The sequence below is a fragment of the Pocillopora verrucosa genome, chromosome 5, assembly GCF_036669915.1.
Source record: "Pocillopora verrucosa isolate sample1 chromosome 5, ASM3666991v2, whole genome shotgun sequence".
NCBI lineage: Eukaryota > Metazoa > Cnidaria > Anthozoa > Scleractinia > Pocilloporidae > Pocillopora > Pocillopora verrucosa.
The window spans coordinates 27,114,056-27,124,169 of record NC_089316.1 but is presented as its reverse complement, the minus strand read 5'-3'; the positions used below and the strand labels follow the sequence as shown (position 1 = coordinate 27,124,169).

General features: G+C 39.7%; 2 protein-coding genes across 2 annotated transcripts; both read right to left on the bottom strand.

Moving 5' to 3' along the window:
• Positions 1-2,061: 2,061 nt before the first annotated feature.
• LOC131777492 (uncharacterized) lies at positions 2,062-3,608 on the bottom strand. Its single transcript, XM_059093798.2, has one exon. It carries the CDS (start codon positions 3,417-3,419, stop codon positions 2,673-2,675), a length of 747 nt encoding a protein of 248 aa, XP_058949781.1. The 5' UTR covers positions 3,420-3,608; the 3' UTR covers positions 2,062-2,672.
• A 3,095-nt stretch (positions 3,609-6,703) lies between these two features.
• LOC131777495 (uncharacterized) lies at positions 6,704-8,525 on the bottom strand. Its single transcript, XM_059093805.2, has one exon. The coding sequence runs from the start codon at positions 8,102-8,104 to the stop codon at positions 6,890-6,892; it is 1,215 nt and encodes a 404-aa protein (XP_058949788.2). The 5' UTR covers positions 8,105-8,525; the 3' UTR covers positions 6,704-6,889.
• Positions 8,526-10,114: the final 1,589 nt, after the last annotated feature.

Below are 10,114 nucleotides of genomic sequence, written 5' to 3'. Positions count from 1 at the left end.
GAAAAAATCAACGAAGTCTTCTTTAGTAATTTGACTCATTTTATTCAACTCTTTTTCTTTTACGAATTTTCAACCAATTTCCAACGAATCGAAGTTACCCTTTTCAAAAAAGACCTTCTACACAAGACCTTTTACATCTTATATTAAGGACTCGTGATTTCTATCGCGTGATAGTTGATGAGCTGGCCTGAGTCAGCTATCACGCGATAGAAATCTAAAGTACATAATCTAATTTTAGAATAAATCTAGCCAACCAAATCTTATTAAGAAGACAGTTATATTTATCAAATCCTATGTTGTTTACAACCACATCCTCCTAGCCAATACACTTTACTTACTATGTATCACGAAATCACGGATAGCGAGTCGCTGAGGCAATCAGGTGCAGCCTACCTGTGATAGAATTTTACTAATTTTAACAATTTTTGCTAGTCCACCTAACAGGCGCCATTCTTTCTCTTTTTTTTTCTTTTTCCGTTTTTTTGTTTTGTTTTTGTTTTTGCTAAGGAAATGTAACTGCGAAGACTGCGCTAAATTTATCGTAGATCATCGCCTGAGAGCGCAAGCCAAACAACTAAGGGGGGTAGGGTTAGGGCAGTTGTTACACACTCGCTTCTTCAGAAAAGTAAAGCGGCTTATTTAAAGTCTTATGTCAAATCAAACTTTGATTGGATTACCAAGCCAATCTTTATAAACTATTTCAAAAGAGCTTAGCTTCTGTTTCTTTATCTGTTTAACATATTCCGGAGTGAATACCAAACCTTCCGCGCATCTTTCCCATCTAAGAAAGGCTTAATTATGTATCAGCAGCCAAATATTAACAGTTAATGAAGGCGATAAAGATACGGACTTGATATCATTGACGCCAGTGAAGTGGTTTATCTCGGAAGTCCTTCACTTTGTCCGCGCAACCAAACCAAACGCTTGCCTTTGTTAAATTAAATAAAGCGCAAATTGGCAATATCCGGAGAGGTATTATTTCAATAATTCTGCACTGCAAAGTAACAGACATGTGTTGAAAAATTAGAAATATTTTGGATTCTTTACACTTGTCCTCTTTGACCTTGATATTGTCATGATGACATAGCTTAGTCATCAGAGGAAAAAGAATGTCGCATCCGATATTGCCCCTTTCAAACGTCGGAGCAATAACTTTGGGTTTCGTTCTTGCAGCTACAACCTCTGTGACACTGATTTAACATTTGGCAAGCTTTCTAAACTTCGAACCACTCGAAAACCAAATACTGATGCTTCTTGCTCTTAAACGTTGGTTAAATTCGAGTACAAACAATGCCGAAAGTTCTCCTTTCGAAAACTTCTTACAGAAACACAAATGCCTTTCAAGTTCCGGCGCTGTCTGAAAATGAGAACAAAATTATAAAAGAAGGCAGTTTTTTTGTGACAGGCTGTCATCTGAATGGTACACACAGCGACAGCGATGTACTGAATGCAAACATTTAGTGACTCCTTCGAAAGATTGCCTCGTTTACTGTAGAGACCATAATTTCAAGGCGGGGGGGGGGGGTACTTCCTCAGGAAACTCATGCAGATTCAGCCTTGTTCGCCTGGATTTTACAGGATCCTACGAAGGAGTACCTTTGTCCTCAGAAGGGTCATTTATTAGTGGATTCTTCACTAAACGCCTCACACAGAGTCAGTGTTGTTTCAAGTAACTATTAACAGCATTCATTTTGCGACACATCGGGCTAGTGGCTGTATTCCCCTCTCTCCCTCCCCCCCCCCCCGCAGTCCTCAATTATCTGTTAAGTGAAGGAATGTTGACCTTGCACCGTAACAATCGTGTTATCGTCTGAGTGGATCACAATTTCAAACTATTTTCGTGAAGGCATTCACCTTGTCGCGAAGTAGCTTACATCGTGATAAACCATTTATAGATTCAGCGTTATCAGGGCATAAGCTCTTCGCGGTCATGCGAAATGTGAGCTATTTATAAAATCTTAAGTAACTCGCATGCCGAATCATACTCTATCATACCAAACGTCCAAAGAAAAATTGCTAAAATTCGGAGAATTTCATTCCCATTTTTCTGTTTAGCTTCAACTTTTTATTGTTTATTCAAGACATTTAAGGTTAAGTCGGATCAGATGCAGACATCATGGTGCCCAGAGGACCATCCATTTATCACAATTTACATAAAGCTTAAAAGATCGTCAAAACACTCTTCAGAAATCCATGTTTGACCCGAATTTTGCGTAAAAAACTAGATCGGAGAGGGTGGGCTGGGGCGGGCTGGGGTGGAGTCTTATTATCCGCCCTAGACCTCCCGCCGCGTGCCAATTTGTAATGTAAGTTGCTAAAGCGAAGCTCATCATCCGTAATGTTTTTATTTAGCGATGCAAATATATATGCGAATTGCTCATAGCTGTGAACCCCTGATAATTTGCCAGCATCTGCTAATAGGCCTGTGACCGCGGGTTATCTGTGTTTATCATAACTAATGAACCATACCGAGCTAGCCGGCTTCAGCCGCCGGCTCCAACCAGCAACACAATGTTTTCATTAGCTTTCATTTCAATCTTCATATAACACTGATGCAATGCTATCAAAACACAACAATACCTGTGTGAAAACAACTATTTTTCAATCGCTTGTTATCTAAGCTTCTCACATTAGTATGGTCTGTTTTCTTTCCATTAAAAATTATTTGAACTCTACGCCTGTTTCTCTAACGGAATCACTATAATGCCACCCACAGCAAAAACTTTTCCGTTTCTGTAACTTGCAACTGTAAAATTATCTTTGTCTACTTCCAGAAGCGCCTGACATGCTACCTCCATCCCAAAGTCTCTTACCGCGCCAACATAAACGACTGACACGATTTTGCAGCGTGTTTTAGTAGCCTCTTTCATGGCTTCGACGCGCCGTTTCACCAGCTGACAGACGTTCTTTCCCAAGCGATCACATTCATCCCGGTTATACTCTGTAACACAGTCAAACTGTAATTTTAGTGTTTCTTGAATTATGTCCTGTATTGCAATATTTTCTTTCTCCACGGGTCCGAGAACTGCTGAGTCTTTTCGCGAAGAACATGGCGAACTATCCAAGCTGTTCTGCGATCCAGGGCGACTGTTAGTCAGAGAAGTCAACCACATGTCACTTGGATCTGGCGGGAGAGTTTGAGGTGAAGTTTGGTTGAACACCGGTTGAGACGAACGCCTTAGCCTTCCCTTTTCTTCCGAATTAGATTTGGAGTTGAAATGAAACGAGAATAAAGACAGTTTTCTTGCTCTTTTGCCTGGCTTGGGTGAGAATCTCGGTTCTTTCTCTGGAAAAGGCGAAGCGTTGTAAATATTTGTAGCATTGTTCGTACGCTGCGTAGCTTCGTGACCGGAGGTGAAATGAAACGGGTTTGAATGCTGCCTCTCTCTTGGAAACCAAGATCCGTTTGCTTCCTCCATGCTTCAGCTCTCTCCTCTGAGATGCTCTATGAAAATTCCCACTGAACGTATCCTTAGACAGCTCTAGGGTCTCTCAACAGACCACGGGCAAATCACGAGAAAAACGCGAGGCGTTAATGTCAATAATGAAAGAAAGGAGTACGTGATCTTAAGTGAAAGACACGCTCTTAATTGTCAAATTTATCGCGGTTTAAATCGTCTCAACTCGCTTCCGGCAGTTAAGTGCTGGTTAACTGATATCTGCCAATCCTTTAATCCTTCAACACAGCCACATTGTTTTGCAAAAAGTAAACAAAATGTTGCAAATTGGAGAAAGAAAGAACAGTTAATTTTAGTTGATGACAAAATATGCTTTCATAGCCGGGTGCTTATCACAGGGGGCCGTGAAAAGGCTTATTTGCACGCTCAATCAGGCTTTTTCCAGCTGTGAATTCTCTCGCATTTACTTATTCGGTGATATTGTTATTACAGTCATTTTTCAAAGGAAGGTTTTTTTTCCCCGTGTAAACGACGCACAAAATTTATGTGGTAAATGAAAACAATTATCAGCTCAAATCTTGGTACGATTACTAAGAACTTTTGTTCCACAAATCGCTTGTCATTTAGAGCTATTTACATATGAAGTGAATTGAGCAAACAAATGGTTAATAGCCTCGAGAAATATGTAATCCAAGTGAAAGATGAAAATGAAATAAGTTGTTAGATACCACAAGGGTAGAGTAATCCTCCATTTAGAAACCTCCTGTTAGTTTGTAATTGATTTAATTGTCTCCCAGCCGAACCTGGGCGTGGGAATATGGGAACTGTTTTCACAGCATGGAATATCAAGGACATTATAGGCTTTTTTGAGTATTTGATAGCACAGCGTGTTGTTCTTAAAGGCGCGGAAGTATTTAACAATATTGAGTCATTATTTAGCTCAGTATAATGCAAATTTTACCGCCCTCTTTAATCAATGCACAGTCCAGCGTTCACGCCTGAGAGCAGACTTTGTTTTTGCGTTTTATTAATAAACATTACTTGGCCATTTACACCAACGCACAGTTGCGTGTTATTATGCCGGTCAGCTTGGGTGTAGAGACTATGAAAACCGCAAGGTCGTTTAGATGGTTGCGGTCTCTATAATCCAGATTATCGAATGCACAAACGTTCTCTGTTTTACCTTTAGAGTAACTAGCATACTCATCAAAATAACAAGTCTCGATAAAGAGCCGCTGTTTGGGAAACGAGCCAACGGTTCTCGAACATGGGGAACTCGAAATCTGAAAAAAAAAACCGATCGATACACTCTCTGACCCATAAATCAATTCGATTCATTTGATTAAGACTGTTGCCAACATAATTAACTTAATTAAAACCAAACTATTCCGGAAATATTGTATTACTAAGAAAAACTTTGCGATCTGCACCAGTAAAACCAAACACACAAAGTCATTTATACCGTGTAAGAATATAGCACACAGGTAAAGAGCGCTTTTCATGCGCGATGATTAGCTAGACAAAGTTGCGCGTAAAGAGTTTGATATAGCCGACTAATTTTTCAGCATACAGACAGAAATAAACTAATGTATTGGTTTCTGTGTGGTGTATACCATTACACCACTAGTTCTTCATCTCTACTTTGATGAATAATTGTTTATCATTCATGATATTATTTCTCACAGGATGTCGCTGAAAATGATATACAGATGTTTGCGGTGTGTTTTGGCAAAATTCTAACTTCGTACTGAAAAATAACTGAATCGGAGATAATTTAGGTCTAATTGGTTTAGCTATGATCCTCTGTGGCTATAGGTTTACAGCGCGAAAAACCAATTCAAGTTTTTCGGTGTCTAATTGAGAGATTTGTGTTTGTTTGCGTACTGGAAAGTCTCGAGAATGGTTTCGCGCTCTTTTCGTTCAAATCTGACAAACGAAAAGAAATATACCACGGGGGTAGCCGAGTTTTTATAGTGTTTCATGCATAGTCTTCACGGGTTATCTTGTTGGAAACATTTCAGGACAATTTGTGTACGTTTACTTGACAACAAGTGTAGATGATTTTTCCATAGACAAGAAATATGCTTCAGAAACCATGTTATCTTCATCTCTGTCGTTTAGAATTATACTTTAAACTTTGAGACTTCCCGCTGTTGGAAGTAGCCTAACGATTTCAAAATTGTCCACTTCAAATGCATGTGCATGAAATAAAACTCGGGACGCCGCCATTTTTGTTAACAAAATGACCGTACACGCAAATCACAACGCGCGGAGAAAAAACACCGGCGTTCTGGTTAAATAAAAAAGGTTTTTTTTTAGAATACCTTTTTTTTAGCCCCCCAGTTCTTCATAAAAATCTACGAGGGATGGAAAGAAGAGGTTTTAGACGCAGGTAATTGATTGGCCGAAGAGATAAGCAAGATTCAAAATGGCGGCGCTTGTTGAAAAATCTTTTAGAAAATTTGAAGACGTGTTTCGCAAAGTCAGGTTACCTTTTAGAATCTCAATGGGGCAGATATTTTATTAAGGAGATAAAAACTATATAATTTCCTTCCCCTAACCTAGAGATCATTTAATCTCTTTCATTAACTGTTTTGCACCCTAACATCAGTACGCATATTCTCCATAATGTTCTCTAAAATTTCCTATGGTGCATGCAAGAAGAATTTGATGATCATTTCCTTTATTCTCATGACCCTAGTATGTGATTCAGGGGTGGACACTGCAAGGAGAAGTTAGATGTCAATCACTCTTAGGAGTCAAAAGATTGAGAAAAGCTTCTCTCTGACTACAGAATAACATCGACACCCTATGCGTGAGCTACACGTTAAAATCGTGAGGTCCTATGTGTGCAGAGAACACGTCTATCTCCACAGAAAAAAACGCTTATCGATGGAAAGACATTTTTGATCTAATTGACGCTTAATTCTCAGACAAGGGGTTATAGGAAGTGGGTGGTATACTGCACAGAGAGATAACCGCTAAAGATTCCGGGAATGAAAAGGGACACGTCGTACCAGCCTGTTACGCAAAGTCGTTTCATCATTAAAAATTTGCTTGTTCTGTATGTCCTCTTTTTCAAATTTTCGGTTCCAGTAAGCTAACGGAGCTTCTATTGCCCTCTTTACTATCTCAGATATTAGCGAGAAAATTTAAAAAATGTCCCAGCATGCTGTGAGGCTACGGAGGATCTTTCGAAATGAAAACCGTCTGGTCAGAGTGATAAACCACTTCTGGCGAAATTAAGTCTGTGATATTATTATTACAAGAAGGCTAAAATTACTAAGGAAAAGCGAAAGAATCAGTTATAACACTTCAATATTTTTAATCCAATTTCAGCCAGACTGATATCTAAAACTAAACAAATAAACATGACACGCCATGGCGGGAAACCGTAGCTCCTACATTTCCGTACCCGAAGAATCTGACATGCAAGTTATTTCATCATCGTATGAATATATTAGTGTGGTGATTAACATTTATATGATATATCAGTATAGAGAGTTTGTTATAACAGACGCAAATCCAAACAAAGAATCACTCCTAAAACTCGCTGCAGCGAAGTTATCTCGATCAGTCTCCCATAAGGCCTGGACAGAGGCGAACATTCCCTCGTCTCTCACGGATCCAATATACGCTTGGCATACAACCTTGCACTGAACATTTTCCGTCTCCTTCATGGACTCTACAAGCGTTTTTAAAATCCTACAGATGCTATTACAAACTCGGTCACAAGTCTCTCGCTTGTATTCTTTCATTGATAAAAGATGCGCGCGCAGCACGTGCCTAATGAGGTCGTGGATTTTGACATCTTCCTCTTTGAAGAAGGCTTGTTCAGGGACAGGCTTGGTTTGTGACTCTTTACGCTCTAAATTCGCTGCCTCTTCTACTCTTCTCTTCTCTTCGTTTTCAATGGTAGTTGCCACTTGTTGATTTGGTGGAAGTTGTGGGTCAGTGTTTCGTCTCTTTCGTTCCTTCTCACTCGTTGGTTTATGAAATATCGTCAAAGATAATTTGCGAGTCCTCTTTGTTTCTTTCTCGTTAGTAACATCTTGTTTATTCGAACCAGTAGATTGATTCCCAGCGAAAATTCCATGCAAAGATAGCGGAGAAATTCTTCTAGTGATGCTGAGCTTTCTTCTTCTCTCAGAGGGCGCAGGGGGTCGAATCTCATCATTCTCATCAGCGACCCCATTTCCGCCAAGACTTGCAGCGTTAAACGGAAACAAGTCAGATATTTTCTTAGACTTTTTCATTGCTGTTTTTCGACCATCTTCCTCTTCGGCTTCGCTTAATGAATGATAACTGGTTCCTTCGTTAGTCTTCGACGTCGATCCGGCATTAAACGAAGACGCCCTCGAGGTCGTTCGGCTACCTGTCGGCGCTGAAGTGGTGTTTGCTGAATCACTCTCATCAACAGTCTCTAGAGCGACTACCGAGCTGCACGTTGAAATTTCAGAAATAGTGTCATCGTTATCGTCGGTAAAAACGTTGCCAGATTTCATTTTTTCCATCAATAAATCTCGTAAAGAGCTGTCTAGTTCGGTTGAGTCTACATTCGGTAGATTCCGAAGGTCGGGCTCAAGAAGCGGTCTTGACTCAAATCCTGGGCCAGAATCAAAAGCTAACACCGGAGACACTTGAACGTTGTTATTAGAAGCTTGGAAAGGATTCGTTTCTTTGCTGTGATACGAAGTAATTTTCATCAGTGGTATTTTAACCGTAATTGGCGATTCATGTTGGTATTCCGCGCTGTAGTTTATCAATGAACAACAGTTTTCAATTAGTGTACTTCTCTTGTATATGTATCAAGTTGCTCTACTGCCAGGACGTGGTTATGTGTGTCCGTGTTTGTCAGCAGCACATGAATCTTGTGGAAGGTTAATGAACTGAATAAAATGTAAGCTTATTTATTACGTGCCATCCACGCACCTGGGATCACAGTGTGATATCAAAATAATATTCTGCAATTCATTTGTTGCGCAAAGCCGGAGGAAGAGAACTCTGAGGTTCAAACCTCAAATCCCACTTCTTGCGGAAGTTTAGATCACTTTTCAAAACGGCCCGCCTAACAAGATATCTCAATAACCATGTCCTTAAAGTGTTATCCATCCATGTTGATCTGTTTAGTTGCACTAATACTCATTCGCACTGTTTAAGCAATTACCTCGAGGCAGTAAAAGCCATGAATACCAACTGGCGTACAGAGGAAGAATGAACATATATTGTATCAATGATGGTTTTATTATCTTATCTACCCAAGCTAATACCTGTTATCACATCTTACTTCTCAGATGCTCCAGTCTGTGTTTTATATCTGATCCTCGATGGTCAATTGAGCGCTTGTACTTCATTGGCAAAAATCCGAAATCAGAGCGCAAATCAAATAACTTGTAAAATTTTAGACAAACATTATTTGTTTACAAAACGCCTGGAGCGAATTCAGGAGATGTTTTTCGGTAAAAGAGCGACAGGGGTTGGCGGCATTTTTAACTAGTCTCGACCATCTGGCCCCATATATGGATCTGTCATTGGATCAGGTATTTCGTGACGGTCACATTCTCAAACAGCTATGTTCAATCAGTTTAGACTAACTGCTAAAATGGTGCCGAAAGATCTAGAGATTCTTTCTAGAAGCCCACTCAACCCTTAATTTTCAGTAACGAAGCACCTCGCAACACATGGAGATTTTTTTTTTGTACAAACAAAACATTTGTAATGCTTCCAATTTTTTCAAAGATTGCTGAAAAGATAAATAAACAGTTAGGTGATCGATTGCCCGTTACCCGAAGTATCCGGCCGAGACAACTGTTTTCAGTAATCAAGTTTATGTATTATTTAATCTTCTTTTGTATCAAAATAGAAAGAGTGTTGAATTAAGCAAGTTGCTTAATGACCTCGGGACATCTTTGCCTCGGAGCACGCAGGAAAAAGTAGTCAAATTTGGAAATGTCAGAGTTGTTTTCAAAACGGCCGAGCACGTTGTCAATATAGAGTCGTTCTCTCGACAAGCTAATTAGCTAAATACTTAAAACATATGTGAAGATATATTTTTTACTCATTATGGTCTTGCAGAACAAATTAACAGATAAAAGGATGAGTGGTAGACGAAAGGCCGCGAGCTACTGAAATGGCTGAGGGTGCGCGATTAATTGTGATCGCGACAAATAGTCTGCGCCCTTGAAAATTGAGTGCGTCATATTAAGTTTTGAGAGCAGGAAAATTGAATGTCGCTGTAAAGCTGTTGATCTACGGACCTCCTGGGCCAACGTCTGCAGTTATCAGTGTAGCGCTGAAAGCTCCTGTAGCGTGAGAGAAAGAGAAACAATTTTTTCTTCACATCTCTTCTGTTATTGGGAATAAAAAGTACAACAGTGAACTACAATATTTTTAAGTCAATTAGTACTTGTGGTACATAATAATATTTGAAAGCTCTTTTTAAAAAATGACATTTTTTTTGAGAGATCAGGCACAGAGGGGAGGGAGGGGTTCACAGGGGAGGGAGGGGTTCACAGCTGGGAGGAGTGACAGGCTGACTATGAGATTCTTGTGGTGGGGAGGCAGGGTAGTTGTGTGGCAACAACTCGGATATTAGGGTATTATCATGCTAAAAAGCTCCCAAGATCAAAATATCAACTCTCTACAATATCTCCTTAATACAATTTTTAGCTCTGAGAATTTGGTGCATTAAGTCAAACAATTTCACTCTTTTTATT

Bases quoted from the DNA above. Each gene is read 5' to 3' on its own strand.
- LOC131777492 (XM_059093798.2), bottom strand. From the start codon at position 3,419: ATGGAGGAAGCAAACGGATCTTGGTTTCCAAGAGAGAGGCAGCATTCA.
- LOC131777495 (XM_059093805.2), bottom strand. From the start codon at position 8,104: ATGAAAATTACTTCGTATCACAGCAAAGAAACGAATCCTTTCCAAGCT.